The following is a 16972-nucleotide window of genomic DNA, read 5'->3' on the forward strand; positions in this document are numbered from 1 at the left end:
TCTCCTCCATCCCCTCACGGAAGCTCTTCGGAAGAAGGATATCAGATTTCGCTGGGGCTTTCCTCTAAGCATCCAGGTCACCCGAGATGGGAACCGACATGTCCTGGAGGACTATGATGGAGTCCCATCATTCTGCACCGCACTAGGCTTACCGCTAATCTCGCTGCCGGATTGGACAGACCCCCTGCAGCTTCCCAGCTCGGCAATGCCCCGCAGGGAACCTTGGAAGAGAGTGGGTGCCTCCAGACGACGCAATCGACCTGGCAAATCTGATGAAGCATCGGAAATTTCCTGATTTCTTCGGCCGTCCTAAATTGTGATATCCTTTTTTTGTTCTTTGTTACCCCACTACATGCTCCTAATTGATCCTTCTATGGGTTGTTTAATACAGGAGCCCCAATGGTCCTGAAGGCGCCTGCTTCTTTCTTACTGTTTGAAATTATTTGCGTAATCAATGTGGGCGGTTTCTTATGGGCTGTATGAGATTGGGTGACGAAGAGGTAGGAGGTGGTTGATTTGTCTCCTTTTACCCTTTACCTTCCTGGCTAAGATGTATCCCGTTAGATTATTACATTAACTACTTACCTAAAATTGTTGAGCCCGTTATCACCCTTTGCTGTATATTTTTTAGACCATGGGATACTTAAATTATACCTGTGGCTATCAATGCAGAGACTGCTACTATATGTTGTTATCTATGTTTCTTTTTTGGTTTTTCCATTTCTTTTTCTATGTTACAATTCCTGTGTCTCCCTTTTTTTCCTCATGTGTCCACCCGCCTACTCCCCCCCTCCCGTGCCACTACCAATTTCGGTTATTTCATGGTGCAGAAATATGTCGGAGTCGTAATCGAGAAATATCATTCAGTAAATTGATCCCTGCTTTCTCTTCTATATGGCTAGCTTGAAAATTGTTTCGTATAATGTAAAAGGTTTAAATATCCCTGAAAAGAGATCAGGCCTACTACACACCTTACATACTGATGGGGCAGAGGTTGTCTTTTTGCAGGAAACACATTTCAAGCAAGGGGCTTCCCCCGGTCTTCGCTCTCGTCATTTTCCCACTGGCTACTATAACGATTACTCAGGGGCGAAGGCTAGGGGTGTTGCCATTCTTTTTGCCAAACATTTGAGATTGCTGGATGTCTCCGTAACGTTGATCGGAGATGGGAGGGGGATCTTGGTTAGAGCGTCCATAGCCCACCAGACATTCACTTTTGTAAACCTCTACCTTCCTAACCAGGGCCAAACCCGGTTTCTTAAAGAATCATTGGAACTAATCGAGCAAAACTTACTGGGTACTTTGGTGGTGGGTGGCGATCTTAATTGGGTCCTTGAACCTCGCTTAGATTCCTCCTCTGGGACTCCACGAAATACTCTTAGAGAGTCCAGGCGATTTAGAGCTGTTTTACATGATTTCCAACTGGTAGACGCCTGGCGTCTTCTGCACCCTTCAGATAGGGATTTTACCTTTTACTCACCCCCTCATAACTCATATTCTCGAATAGATTACCTCTGCGTGAGCCATGCCCATCTGGATTTATTGGTCGATGCAACGATCGGCCAAGTAACAATGTCAGATCATGCACCGATTACGCTAACCCTCGCCCTCCGCCATCCTCCCCCCAAACACTGGCGCTGGCGATTCAATGAACAACTCCTTCGGGATCCTGTTTACCGGGGCCAAATTGAGACAGCAATAGACGACTACATCTCTCTGAATGCGACTGGAGACATATCCCCGGTTATATTATGGGAGGCACACAAATGTGTGATTAGAGGCCAGTGCATACAATTAGGCTCACGTCTAAAAAAACAGAAGGCTGAGTGTAGAAACGCCTTATTAGAGAAAATAAAAATACTGGAATTGACTCATAAATCCACGTTGGTGTCGGATACTTTTGTTGAACTCCAAACAGCGAGGCAAGCCCTTAATACTTTACTCAGTGACGGTACCCGTAGGGCGTTCCGTAAATGTCGACATAAATATCATAGATGGGGAAATAAACCCGGAAAACTTCTGGCACGTGCTCTCAGAGCTCAGAGATCTTTAACATACATACCTAAGCTCACGGGTGCTGACGGGGTATCCCGGGCCTCTGATACAGAGATAGCGGCGATCTTCCATACTTACTACTCAACCTTATACAACCTGACCTCTGGGCGGACAACAACTGCTCACGCTGATCACAAACACAATATACAGAAATTTTTTGGATGAAGTCTCTTTCCCGTCTCTCCCACCGGACATTACTCGGGCACTAGATGACCCCTTTACTGAGGAAGAATTGCTGGCTGCCCTAAAGGCGTCTCCCAACGGCAAAAGCCCGGGGCCAGAAGGTTTCCCAATCACATATTATAAGGCCTTTCAGGATAAACTTAGCCCCCTTCTCCTACAGGCCTGTAATGCCATATCACCAAAAGCTCCTTTCTCGAACCAGTCCCTAGGCGCCCATATTACTGTCATTCCAAAAGACTCTAAAGATCCGACGCTCCCTTCTAGCTATAGGCCGATATCACTATTAAACGTAGATGTAAAATTATTCGCAAAGCTTATGGCTAATCGCCTTAAGCCGCTACTGCCAGATATACTCCACCCTGATCAAGTCGGCTTTGTTATGGGCAGGGAGGCCAGAGATAATACTATTAGAGTCATTGATCTGATAGCGCACGCGCAGATGACGAATACGTCTCTCATGCTCCTTTCCACGGACGCAGAAAAGGCCTTTGATCGGGTGGATTGGGATTTTATGGAGGCAGTGCTTCGGCGACTGGGTCTGGGGGATGTTTTCTTACAAAAAATACTCTCATTATATAGGGCCCCGTCTGCTCGGGTTAGGGTGAATGGCGTTCTTTCGGAGCCCATATCAATTTCTAACGGCACACGCCAGAGTTGCCCGCTGTCACCCTTAATCTTTGTTCTATGCATGGAGGCCTTGGCACGTGCGATTAGATGCAACCCTAACATCACGGGACTGCGGGTTGGCAACACTGACCATCGTTTGGCCCTCTTTGCTGATGACTTATTGGCAGCCGTAACGAATCCAGTGATTTCCCTACCCAACCTCATGATGGAATTCGCACGGTTCGGAGACTTGTCGAATTTTAAAATTAATTATTCAAAATCTATGGCGATGAATGTCACGCTTCCACCTGCCACGGCATCCCTCCTATCGCAATCGTTCCAATTCACATGGCAAAAATCCCATATTACGTATCTGGGAATCCAGATTCCATCGACACTCACCACTATAACTACTATTAATCATACCCCTCTACTTCGCAAACTGAAACAGGAGATGGGACACTGGCTCACGCAGAGGTTCTCATGGCTAGGCCGTATAAACATAGTAAAGATGAACATTCTCCCCAGGTTGCTATACCTTTTTCAAACAATTCCTTTGAAACTTCCCCCTCAATTTTTAGCTGAAGCACACACGGCGATAAGCCATTTTATTTGGGGCGGCCGGAAACCTAGGTTCAAGCATAGCCACTTATCTAGATTGAAATCTCAAGGTGGACAGCAATTGCCTATGATTTCTGCATACTACCACGCCACATTACTGCATAGAGTTGTGGACTGGTCCCGTCCCATCCCACATAGGAAGCAGTGGGTTGAACTGGAGTCATCTTCTACCAATCTTAACCTACAGGGAGTGCCCTGGCTTCCTAGATTTAGTCGCTCATCGCATCCCACTGTGGGGCCTACTTTAGCTTTATGGCGGACGCTTCGCTATAAGATGGGAATTTCGTCCAAACGAACATCTCTTATGCCTATTTTCGACAAACCGTTATTCCCCCCGGGAGGGTCTAATAAGATTGCTTCTCGATGGGAGGGGGTGGGTGTGACTAGGGTGGGTCACTTGCTTGCACATGGCAAACTCAAAACGTTCTCTGAAATACAGAGAGCGGGTGATATTCCCGCTAAAGATTATTGGTTCTACCTTCAAGTACACCATTTTGTTACTTCGCAACGAGAGATGATAGACTTTTATAAAGCTCTCACTCCCTTTGAATCCATGTGCAGTCAAGGGATAACCCCCTCACATGTAGTGTCGGGAATCTACAAGATCCTTCAACAGGGTTTCTTTCCTACTGTCCCCTCCTTCTGTGACGCATGGGATAAAGACTTCATGCACCGGGGAATCAAGATCCACTGGGATACGCACTGCAAGGTTATGGCACAATGCTCCACTAGTCTGGACGTTGTGGAAACGCAATACAAATTGCTGACAAGATGGTATAGATGCCCATCCCTTTTGCATAAATTTTACCCTTCGGTTTCCCCTCTATGCTGGCGATGTGGTAGGGATACGGGCACACTGATCCACATATGGTGGGACTGCCTGTCAATTGCCCCATTTTGGATTATGATCATAGATCTATCCACAAAGATTTTAGGTGGCCCTGTCCCGCCGGGTCCGGACTTTTGGCTATTATCGCATTCAGATATACCCCTCTCTCGCTACAAGAAATCCCTCCTTAAACACTTAAACAACGCAGCAAGAGCTGTACTCCCGGTGCATTGGAGATCCACTAACCCACCGACAATATGGGAGTGGTTCCAACGCATTGACTTTTATATGCATATGGAGGATGTTTACTCTGCCGCCTTAGACAAATACTCAGACTATATAGCTACTTGGCTCCCTTGGATTGAATTCAAGACCACTAAGACCTATGCTGATTATGCACCCTGACTATACACGGATGACAGAGGTCCTTAGGGCCCCCGCTCTAGCTTCTATATGTACTACGTCGGTGGCCTAGTTACCCCCCTCCCCATTCTGCTTCCACCCCCCTTTCTCCCTTTTTCCCCTTGTCCGCCTCTTTATTTATCTATTTGTTTCCAAATGTCTACTGCCTCACACTTTCTATAAACGCTATGTTATCAAGCGATATTGCTATGAGGTTGTTCTTGATCCCAGATTTTGTAAAGTATGCCGAACGTTGCACCGTTGCAGATAAGATAGATGAATCTGTTGACTCTTTTTTGCTGCAAACATTTACTGATGTATATTACTACAGTTGATAAGATATGAGACTGTTGTCTACGTTCTATTTTTGATATGTATGTTGACATATTTGGAACTTGTTTTCTATTATAAAATGAAAAATAAAGAATTTACAAAAAAAAAAAGCCAGAATCTCCCTTCTGTGGTGGCTACAGACTTCTCACCTCATCAAGGGTCAGAGGTTCGGGATTCCTTCCAATAAACATCTCGGAACTCAGGGCAATCTACAACGCCCTTCTGCAGGCCTCATCTCTACTTCGTAATCAGGCCATACAAGTCCAGTCGGACAATGTAACGGCGGTAACGTACATAAACCGACAGGGCGGAACGAAAAGCAGAGCAGCAATGTCGGAGGTGTCAAGAATTCTCCTCTGGATGGAAAAACACGCTGTGGCATTGTCGGCGGTCTTTATTCCGGGAGTAGACAGCTGGGAAGCAGACTTCCTCAGCAAACACGACCTGCACCCGGGGGAGTGGAGCCTTCACCCGGAAGTGTTCAGGTGCTTGACACGTCGGTGGGGATATCCACAAATCAACATGATGGCCTCTCGTCTCAACAAGAAGCTCAAGCGGTATTGTTCCAGGTCGAGAGACCCACAGGCAGTGGTGGTAGACGCTCTACTGACTCCATGGGTCTACCAGATGGTGTACGTGTTTCCTCCACTTCCTCTGATCCCAAGAATTCTAAAAAGAATAAGAAGGGAAAAGGTTCAAGCAATTCTCATTGCTCCGGACTGGCCAAGAAGGGCCTGGTACGCGGACCTTCTGGAGATGCTCCTCGAAGATCCGTGGCTTCTACCTCTTCACGAGGATCTTCTGCAACAGGGCCCGTTCGTCTATCAAGACTTACCGCAGCTACGTTTAACGACATGGAGGTTGAAAGGCTGATTCTAGCCAGGAGAGGGATTCCTGACAAAGTCATCCCGACTATGATCCAAGCCAGGAAAGGAGTAACGTCTGAACATTACCACCGTATATGGTAGAAGTCTGTCTCTTGGTGTGAGAGCAGACAATATTCTGCGGTGGAATTTCATCTGGGACGTCTCCTGCTCTTTCTGCAGTCAGGAGTGGATGTGGGCCTACGCCTAGGTTCCCTTAAAGTCCAGATTTCTGCGTTTTTTTCGTTCGTCTATTTTCTTTCAGAAACAATTGGCTTCTCTCCCTCAGGTCCAGACGTTCTTGAAAGGTGTTCTGCATATCCAGCCTCCCTTTGTGCCTCCCACGGCACTTGGGATCTCAATTTGGTGCTGCAGTTCCTCCAATCGGACTGGTTTGAACCGTTACAGGAGGTTGACGTAAAGTACCTTATGTGGAAGACCGTCACACTGTTGGCCTTGGCCTCAGCAAGACGTGTGTCGGAACTAGGGGCGCTGTCTCACAAGAGTCCCTACTTAATTTTCCATGAGGACAGAGTTGAACTCAGAACTCGTCAGCAATTCCTTCCTACGGTGGTGTCCGCTTTTCACATCAACCAACCTATTGTTGTTCCGGCTTGGACGGACACCTCTGCTATTTCAAAGTCTCTAGATGTTGTGAGGGCTTTGAAGGTGTATGTAAAGAGAACAGCTTGTTACAGAAAATCTGACTTGCTATTCGTTCTCTATGATCCCAATAAAATTGGATGTCTTTCTCCAAAGCAGTCTATTGCATGCTGGATCAGGTGCACTATCCAGCATGCTTATTCTACGGCAGGATTGCTGATTCCAAAGTCTGTACAGGCCCACTCTACTAGGGCGGTGGGTTCTTCTTGGGCGGCTGCTCGGGGTGTCTCGGCTTTACAGCTCTGCCGAGCAGCTACTTGGTCAGGTTCGAACACGTTTGCAAAGTTCTACAAGTTCGATACTTTGGCCTCTGACGACCTTCAGTTTGGTCAATCAGTTCTGCAGGAACCTCAGCACTCTCTCACCCGGTTTGGGAGCTTTGGTACTTCCCCATGGTACTAAATGGATTCCCAGTATCCTCTAGGACGTAAGAGAAAATAGGATTTTAATTACCTACTGGTAAATCCTTTTCTTGTAGTCCGTAGAGGATACTGGGCGCCCGCCCGGTGCTTCGTTCTTCCTGCAGTGTTACTTGGTTAAGTATTCTGGTTTGTTCAGCTGTTGCTGTTCATGTTTCAAGTTTGGATAGCATGGCTTTCCTCTTGTTCTGTGTGTGCTGGTTCGTAATCTCACCACTTTTCTTATGTATCCTTCTCTCAAAGTATGTCTCTGTCTCCTCGAGCACAGTTTCCCAGACTGAGTCTAGTAGGAGGGGCATAGAGGGAGGAGCCAACGCACACTATCAAATTCTTAAAGTGCCCAAGGCTCCTAGTGGACCCGTCTATACCCCATGGTACTAAATTGATTCCCAGTATCCTCTACGGACCATGAGAAAAGGATTTACCGGTAGGTAATTAAAATCCTATTTTTACACAAGCCTTGTGCTATATAAACACCTATATATTGTACATGCCCTATATCTGAATGCTCTCTAACCCATGTCTTTCCTTTTTTTGTATTCATAAACTAATCTGATGCCTTATTTATATAATGGGCAGCTACGGAAGCACAGTAGGATATGTTTATTGTATATTATTTATCAATGTGGGTGATGAACATGATGCTGCACTCATAGGCCTGTGCATTGCATATTTGTCAAATTTTGCTTTAATAAAAATGTTTTGTTTTTTAAAAAGAAAAAAAACCCATCCAGAAATAATCTGTTTACATCCAGTCTGCATCAGGCAATCACCCAACAGCCTCCTACCATACTGGATCTATGAGATAATATGGGCAGTACAGTCCTACCGCTGGTTTACCAGCCAGATCATGATATGCTAGCACCTAGACCGTAAGCAGGAGGAAGAAGACTCTATTCGCAGAAAGACAATTGGATATTAAAATGTATATGCACAAGTGTACTGATGGAGGCTGTGTGTGGTATGACTTTCTGGCTCATAGAAGGTGATAATCATTTTCATCTGATCTACTCCATAAGCATTAAGGATATCTATCAAAATGTTACACGGCATATACAATGTAGCAGTACCTATCATAGGAGACAGCACAGTGTTGTCTTCTCCAGAAGAATTTAAAAAGACATCTAGTGCTTCCTGATCAGACATATCCATCAGGTCCATTTGCTCCAACATGTCCACGTTGACTTCCATGGAAGACATACTGCCAATTGGTTCTGTAGTAAAATAAGCACATACTGTATTTAGTGTAAACATTACGTAACTAAACATTGCTCATTTGAAGGATTGTTCCACATGTCAAAAATTGCTGATCTTACTGTGATGGCACCGACTACTCCAGAAACTGATAGCATTATATGTAAGACATATATTATGGACTTTCAGTATTAAGAGTTGTCTAAATGTGTGTGTGTGAGAGTGAGAGTGAGTGAATTACCTGCAAGCATGTAGCGTTCTAATCAGTGCCTTCATAGGCAAACGCGCGGGGTGGGGGTGGGGGGGGGGGGGGGTTTGGTTGCCAAGAAACCCCCCTCTTCTTGGCAAGTGGCTCAAATGGTTACAAAAATAGCAAAAGTATATAATACGATTACCAAAGCTGCCTCCACATCATGTGTAAGGGACAGAGCAGAGCTCCCGCACATTCCCAATGGTAGCAGCTTCTTCTATCAAGTTTGTTGTGTGTGTGTGTGTGTGGATCTGAGTCCTCAATCAGTGCACTAGACCAATGAGTAGCTACCAGAAAGAAGAGACAGGCGCCTTACCATGAGGTAGGAGAATGTGTGCTTAGAAAGAGCAGAACCGGTTCTATTATGTTTATTTATTTATTTTGGTATGTTTAACCTTTTCCTGACCACTTATTTATATTATTTAAATGTTTGATACAGCTTATACTAGAGACCATCTATATTGTTAAATATTAATACTGTATGGAATACAGTATCCAGTGTAAAAAAAGACCAATGTTTACATTAATGTCCAGGGACTTTACTAGATTCTGCTACCGCTCCCCCAGACTCCTGTACTTGCTCCAATGATCTGCAGAGTGGGAGATTGTGTACTGCATTTGGAAACCCCCCTCTAGAAATCCTGCGTTTACCACTAAAGGGTAAATTTACTAAAGCTTCTAAAACAGAGAATTGGTGATGTAGCCCATAGCAACCAATCAGATGCTATCATTTCTCTATTGCCTTTTAGAAAATGATAGACAGCATCTGATTGGTTGCTATGGGCAACATCACCAATTCTCTGTTTTAGAAGCTTTAGTAAATTTACCCCTCAGTGTCTTGGTTCGCTATATCAGAAATATAGTTGACATTACAGAATCCAGTATCAATGGAACAGAAGAGGTTGGGTGCAGAATTGGACGGATAGATGTATGGCCTAAATGTAGGAACCTGGTTTTGCCTTAATACAGAGGTATCCAAATGATGTGTCTACAGTGAAAAGGTTGACAAGCAATAGGTCGACACCAAATGGTCAACATGCATATGGTTGACATGATTTTTTTTTCTTTCATTTTCAGGATTTTTTTCATCCACATGGACTACAGTTGGGAATAGTAACCTGCCCGCAGCCATGCGAGGGGCTACTGTGCACTATTTGGGGGTACACGTGCTGAAAGGAACATTTTGACACCAAAAAGAAATTTAAAAACTCATGTCAACCTTTTCATGTATCGACCATTTCCCTGTTGTCCTTTTGACCATGCTGACCTTGTGTATGTCGACCATTTGGTGTCGACAAACATTCTCGAACTTCTGACTGTCACCCACTGATCCATAACCAATATAAATTGGAACTATAAATCTAGTGATATCTCTGGAACTTTGCAGGGAACTCACAGGCTATTACATTTGCACCAATATGTCACACTGTGCTTAGACACGTGCACAACTGATTGCCATACAGGATTTTTCATTAGGACCCAGGCTAGATGAGCTGTATTTTCATTTGTTACACATATACACGATATATAGTATAAACACAGTCAGACCTTCCAACTGCATTTTTTCCTATCAAACAGCAGTTGTATGAATGTGCGGAGAGCATAATATACAGCAATACTTGCCTCGTCTCTCTGTTATCTGCAGGTACCCAGTAGAGAGGTACTGCTCCATATCCTGCTGGAAGGCCTCTTCAAAGAACTTCTGCCTTTCCTTTAGCTTCATCTGCTGGGCATGCTCCATGTCCAGGACTCTCTGTGTGTGTTCTCCATCTAGCTCAGCTATTAGATAAAAAGCAAAAATATTGCATATCAGAGGGACTGCATGCTACATTATCATGATCACTCCAACTACTGACAGCAGCAGCTATGCCATCATTCACTCCATCCATCACCTGGAGAAATACAGAGCCAGGAGAAGCAATCTGTCAGCATTCCTAAGGTGGAGTCCTGCATTATTCTACATAGCATCAGGACAATAAATGCCGATTCTGCAGTGTGTATTCAGTTAAACTACATAATAAAAGCACATCATCCGTAGTGTGACATGTGTGACCACAAGCTCCACAACACAACAGCCTACAATTGTAAGATGTGAATGAACATTCATACGGTTACGTAGCTGTGTTTACCCATTCAATTATTTAAGGACTGAAATCAAATTAGAGAGCCCACCTTCACCTATGGCTTTAAGACTAGAGAGAGCAGGTTCCTATATAAACATACTATATATACTGACTGGACCGATAACATCATATGACTGCTTCATGCACAGAACCATCTATACTACTGTACACAGAAGCAAGATGAAGAGAATGTGCATTTCATGGTGCCAGATCACAGAGCACACACCCAAGTCTCTAACTGATTTAATAATTCACAACATTCACATTCACAAAAGAGATCAGATAGAGCATCTGGAGGAAGCCCATTGTCTCCCTGGCTGCAGAGGAAACAGCCTGTGTCTGACAGCCCCTTTTACTGTATGACACGGCTGGACGTTTATCCCACTGATAATGCCGGCTTCACAAGTGGGGCCAGGACAGTGTGAGGGTGAGATACAGTAGGAGAGCCTTCAGACATCTTGGTAAGGGGCATAGGAGAAGCTAGTATTGTAGGAATACAGAAGGCTCTGCTGATGAGTGATGGAGAAGGGGCACAGGATGTTTGATGTAACTGTGCCAAGGAGAGGCTCTGGTAGGGCCATTGGGATGGGTGTGCAAACAGTGTTGCCTGGGCCACAAAGTCCTGAAAGCAGCACAGTCGCTCCCCAATGGCCCATGCATCTGGCTAGCAGGGCACCCTGCTGCCAGTACCACTGCTTGGAGCAACCAAAGAACACTCCGGGCACGCACCTTGCAGTGTATAGAGCCATACGCCACATCCTGACAGCTCTACACTTTCTCCTACCAGCGGCCCCACCCCCTTATGTGACATCACATGTTCATGGGCCGGTACCATTGAGCCCTACTCCGGCACTGGGCATGGGCCATATGACTTAGGCTCAGGAGAGGCTGATGTATGTAAAGTGTCCCGGAGGGGATTGGGCCTTATGATGCATAGTAGGATCGTATCCAGTCAGAATGTCGACCGTCAGAATGATGACATGAAAAATGTCAACATGTTCATAATGTTAACATGTCGACACCAGACTATATGCAGTGCATTACTGTGTTATTTTTTTGTGTTAGGCTAGAAAAAACAAAAATCTTTGGCCAATATTCGATTGTTACATCACGCCCGATGTCCCGTCTAAAATGACAGGAGATCATGGGACAATATTCAATCTATCTTTTTTATCACAGCTAATGCGCCCATAGAGGTCAGGTTCAGCTGTGTACGGCAGCTAAACCTGACCAAATGGGTCACTTTGCACATTTCTGCTCACCATCCTCAGAGGGTGCAATCTGAAATGCCAGAGCTGGCAGCCATTGTGCCCTAACAGAGCAGCAATTGAATTGCTCCGTTAGCTGCCATCTAGTGGCTGCCGGCGCCATAACAATTGAATATCGGCCTTGTCAATATTTTGCATGCATATTTTTTATACTACACCCCAGTGAGATGGGGATACTTGTCCATGGAACTCTACTGAAATGCTATGGATGCCCTTCAAGGGCATATTTCTCTATTGCATTTTAGCCCTAATGATTCATTGTTGCATATAGCAACAACATATCATGGTGTCAGGGAGTGGGGGTTGTCAAGGCTGGGCTGCAGTACATGCAAAACTGAGAGAAGGAGCAACACCAACCACACAAGTCAAATGTTGCGAACACTGCCGGCTGGGAGTCAGCGTGTAGCCACCATGAACTATCCACCACTGGGTGAAGCGCAGGACAGCAACAGCTATAGAGCAGCTCTCCCCCCCCCCCCCCCCCTCCCTCCCTCCAGTGTCTCCGGTGCCAACCGGCTTCTACTGTCTAGCTACTTATCTGTCCGCCCACCAGACTGACTGGTGTTGTTGGCAGCTTTTGAATTGGCCAGTTGGTGTGGCTCCACTACACAGCTACCACTGGTGTCAGCTATCAGTGCCAATCTTTAGAAAACGTAGCTTTTTGAAGCTTGGTACATTTAATCATTTAGTATCACCCATAGAAACTATAGTGGCTGCTTTTCAAAACAACAACTGGTTTAGGGCCTAAAAAAAAGGGGGGTCTTAAGGACTAAAAATGGGGGGGGGGGGGAGAACGGTTAGGGTTAGGCATTGGGGGGGGGGGTTAGACATTAAATGGGGAGGGTTAGGTTTTGGCACAAAAAAGGGGGTGTTTAGGTTAAGGGGTTAGCCTGCGAGGGAGGGGGGGGTTAGAGTTACGCATCAGGTAGGGGGGTTAGAGTTAAGGATGCCGCTGTCAGCCTTATGACCACCACCCTCCGCACCTCCGGGATTGCATATCACACCCCCTTTATAACGATTAGTCAAATATTATTATTTTTTAATCTGAAGCTGTCATATAAAGTTTGGCAATCAGTAATAATCAAACTTCATAATGGAGAGGCCGAGTCCCCAATAACTGTGGAGTCTGTCATCTATATGAAACCACGTTCGCACATTCAACTTGTTCTATCACCCATCTTAATTTAATACGTGCCTCAGTGTCTCCTAGCCACAGCTGTTCCATGTAAAGGACTCCTTGACAAACGCCATAGATATGTTCAATTAGCTGCATGCTTTGTAACAATTGGCAAATACGGAATATAAGGCCTCTCAACAAGTACCTTTGGATTTACATTATCTAATGCTTTATTCCTATTTCCCTTTATATAATTATACCATGGGAAAACCGACCAGGAAACTGAACAGATGGAAGTGCATATAGAGTACTGGGAGTATTTGCTCCTGTCTGGGGAGGACAGGAAACTCAAATTACAGAAACAGAGATTAAGAAAAGAAAAAAAACCTGTACATTTCTTGCATAAACAACTGCTAGACGGGATGTAGTTGCCAGTCACACAATACCAGCCCTGCTGGATGACCAACAATGCAGCTCAAAGGTAACAATGGAAACATCTGCACACAACTAAGATAAGAGGAGCAATGATGATGGAAAAAAACATGCAACATTCATCTTGATGACTGCATAGGTCAGCTTCATTCAGTGTCCAATAGGGGCGGATTCAGCATTGTACCAACAGTGGCAGCATTGCGTGCTCCGATATAAAAGTGTCTCTCCACCTGTAATCAGAGTCAGCCTCATATCTGTGACTGTCCTGCCCCCAAACACCTGAAGATAGCCTCACTTATCAGCACACATTGCATGAGCCCTATTCTTAGTGCACAGATCTGTCCAAAGTCTGACAGGTGTCTGCAAATACTCAGCTCTGAATAGCTCACATGCTCACATACCATGTTTGAATGCCCAGCTAAAACCACTTAGTCGCAAGTGGGGCATACTTACTTACTCTCCCGGATGGTGCGGGAGACTCCCAACTTTTCAGAGTGAGGGAGATCTCCTGCATCTCACCCACTTCTTAGATGGGATGGGATCGGAAGAGAATATCGGGAAACGCAGGCCCATAAGGACAAGGGGAGATGGGTGGGAGGATGCACAGCTAAAAGGTCACAAATCACGTTGTTTTATCCCTGAACCCTCCCCACGGACCCACAATTCGCTGCATTTTGCTGCAATAAGGGTGGGGCATAATGAAGTGAAGAGCCCGACCCAGCCCCCAAAGTAGTCACTTGCTTCTCCTCTACGGGCTGCTCCTGGTGAGAGGGATTAAATAGGCAATTATGAAGTAGAGGTATGAACAACTCTGAATTGCCAGTGACTGCTCTATACACCATAGGCACGACGAATGTACACTTTGCCAAAAATCTGAGATATGTCCGTAGATAGAAGTGTGTGCAACTGTGAATCACAATACAATTCTACACTTCCTATTTGCATTTCTGCTTCGGTGGAAAGAAATCAGAATAGCATTAGTGCTAAGGATATTGGCACACGCATTTTATCTTATGTGCCTTATTACATTTCCTTTCATCACTTAAAGATGAAGCAGCGGTTATCTCAAATGGACTGGTTACTCATATTGCGCTCTCTGGAATAATTTGCTAAATTCTATTCCTAAGGGATAATATCACATTAAATAGCTTCAGATGAGCAGGGTTCATGTGACACAACAGACAACATCTGTTCAGAAGTTTTTTCATGGCACCCCAAGGCCAAAAGTTTCTTTATTGAGAAATTTAGGAAAAAATATTAAATTAAGTAGATTGTATTTATATGTCATCCTTAGAGTCAGTTCTGGGGGCCAGGATTCACTTCTGTTTGTCCACATATTTTATGATGGGCAGCCACCAGCACTGCTTTTGCCTATTACATTTACTGTAAATAATTAGAAGTGGTCCTGGACCACCAACCCAGTGCACCCCTGCAAGTGCCCCGAGGCACCCCATGGTGCTACAGCACACAGTTTGGGAACCACTGACCTAGGTGATCAGAAGCGGAGAACTGGATCACACTGTAGCGTGTAGTGCTGGGCAATAGATCTGGATTACAGTGAACTGCGCAGACTGTATTGCTAACTATGAGCTGCAGAGTCTACCAGGTACAAAAGAATGGTCAAAAGCGCAGCTCATCTTCAGGTGACATCATGATCATCTCCAGGTTGCTATGAGCTATTTCACTGGTTCCAGATAGGACATCTGGCTGAAGCCTTGACAGGTGACAGCCTTATCTCCACCTTCTACTTATATTAAAAAGTAAATTGCCCATATTCTACTAAATATAAACTAATTAAAACAACTAAATATAAACAAATTAAAACAACGATCTTCAGTTAAAAGATGAGAGTAAGGAGAATGTTGGCTGTACAACTTTCCCAGCTTGGTGGTACTGTATGTTTATGGATGGAAGGCTTCAGTTTATTATTGCACAAATAGTATCTTACAATAAAACCGCTTACGTTATCATGTTATATTGGCATCTCAGAAGCATCAAGCACAATACAGCACAAAGCAGTTACATCTAACAGTATAATAAAGAACCTTAACCAACTACAATCACTCTCCATAGATTTTTCCAAAACACCTAGAGAGAAAGTATGAACATGAAGCTATTGGCCACAAAGAGTATGTGCCCGTCACATAATGTAAGCACTCTTCATGATCACATATTAAAAATGTGCTTGGGTTTAACCTTTTTTTATTCTATGTCCATGTTCTTACGGCATATCATCAATCACAACCAGTACAAACACTGGAGTCTGCAGCACTGAAAAGTCACATCGCTATCAGGGATGAAGGACAATTCCCCCCCCCCCCCCCGCAATCCATCCAGACTCACATTAGCTACTCAATCATTGAACAAAGCCACTTCAGTCAGGAATATATTTGCTTTCTACAGCTCCGCAAGCAAATGTAAAGATGTGTCAATATACTGCTGGATATAAATTGTTCCAAGAGAATACAGTCATCACATATTTGAACATATCACTATTACCTTAGAGGCTTCTCATCTAGTGAAAGCACAGCAGGAATGTGCAGAATGGTAACCATGCTTTGCTTAAATAGACAGAGAAGGAAAAAGGATTTACCGGTAGGTAATTAAAATCCTATTTTTTAAACTGCACATGAAAAATGTGTACACATATTGGTGCAGACCAGTTAGGCACCTCGTGAGCAGTTTGTGGGTTCGGTAAATGAAATATTGGGTTGTATGTTGGTATCAATGGCTAAGTGGTGTCTTACCAGAGATGGGCACCTCAGAGAATGGTATAAGGTCCATAAATCGCAGTGTGTGTGTGTGGGGGGGGGGGGGGGGGAGGGGGGGAGGTATAGAGGATCTACATGCATTAGGTCAACCCCATATGATCGACAGGCACTACGGTGACATGGACAAAAGGTCAACATTGGAAAAGGTCTACAGGTATCATAGGTCAACATAACAATGGTCAATACAAAAATGGTCAACACTTTTTTTGAATGTATATTTAGGGTTAGTGTGGATAGTTTTGGAATGTGGGACCACCATTTGTTGAAATGCGTTCGCTAGCCACAATGTTACTAAAGGTTATGATTTGTGACCTGGATAGATAGAAAGAAAGAAGTTAAAAAAAACATTTAAAAAAAGTCAACCATATGTGTGACGACCATTGTCATGTCAACCATATGAACCTGTCAACCTTTTCCAGTGTGGTCCTGTCATATGTCGACCTTCTGTCCATGTCAACCATATGACTGTCTACCTAATGTATATCGACCAAAAGTCCGGATCCCGTGTGTGGGACCCCCCTAATCACAAATAAATTGTATGTTCTCGTAGTCCGTAGAGCAGTGTTTCCCAACCTCGGTCCTCAAAGCATACTAACAGTCCTGGTTTTAGTGATATCCAGGCTTGAACACAGGTGACTTAATTAGTACCTCAGTTATTTTGATTTAACCATCTGTGCTGAAGCCTGGATAACACTAAAACCTGCACCGTTGGTGTGCCTTGAGGACCGTGGTTGGGAATGCCTGCCGTAGAGTATACTGGGGTCCCATTTAGTATAGACGGGTCCACTAGGAGCCGTGGGCACTGTAAGAATCTGATAGTTTGGGCTGGTTCCTCCCTCTATG

At 44.6% G+C, this 16972-nt stretch overlaps 1 protein-coding gene across 2 annotated transcripts in view; it reads right to left on the reverse strand.

Annotated features, from left to right (window-relative positions):
• The window catches only part of DTNBP1 (dystrobrevin binding protein 1), a 309854-nt gene that overhangs the window by 14293 nt on the left and 278589 nt on the right, over positions 1-16972 (reverse strand). Inside the window, exons 8-9 of one of the 2 annotated variants that reach the window (XM_063923203.1) lie at positions 10042-10197; positions 8045-8209 (exon numbers count right to left, since the gene is read on the reverse strand). In XM_063923203.1, the coding sequence (XP_063779273.1) occupies positions 8045-8209; positions 10042-10197 (321 nt within the window). The remainder of the gene's footprint in view (positions 1-8044; positions 8210-10041; positions 10198-16972) is intronic. The other variant, XM_063923204.1, reaches the window with a different exon arrangement.

The sequence above is a fragment of the Pseudophryne corroboree genome, chromosome 5 (genome assembly GCF_028390025.1).
Source record: "Pseudophryne corroboree isolate aPseCor3 chromosome 5, aPseCor3.hap2, whole genome shotgun sequence".
In the NCBI taxonomy this organism is placed as follows: domain Eukaryota; kingdom Metazoa; phylum Chordata; class Amphibia; order Anura; family Myobatrachidae; genus Pseudophryne; species Pseudophryne corroboree.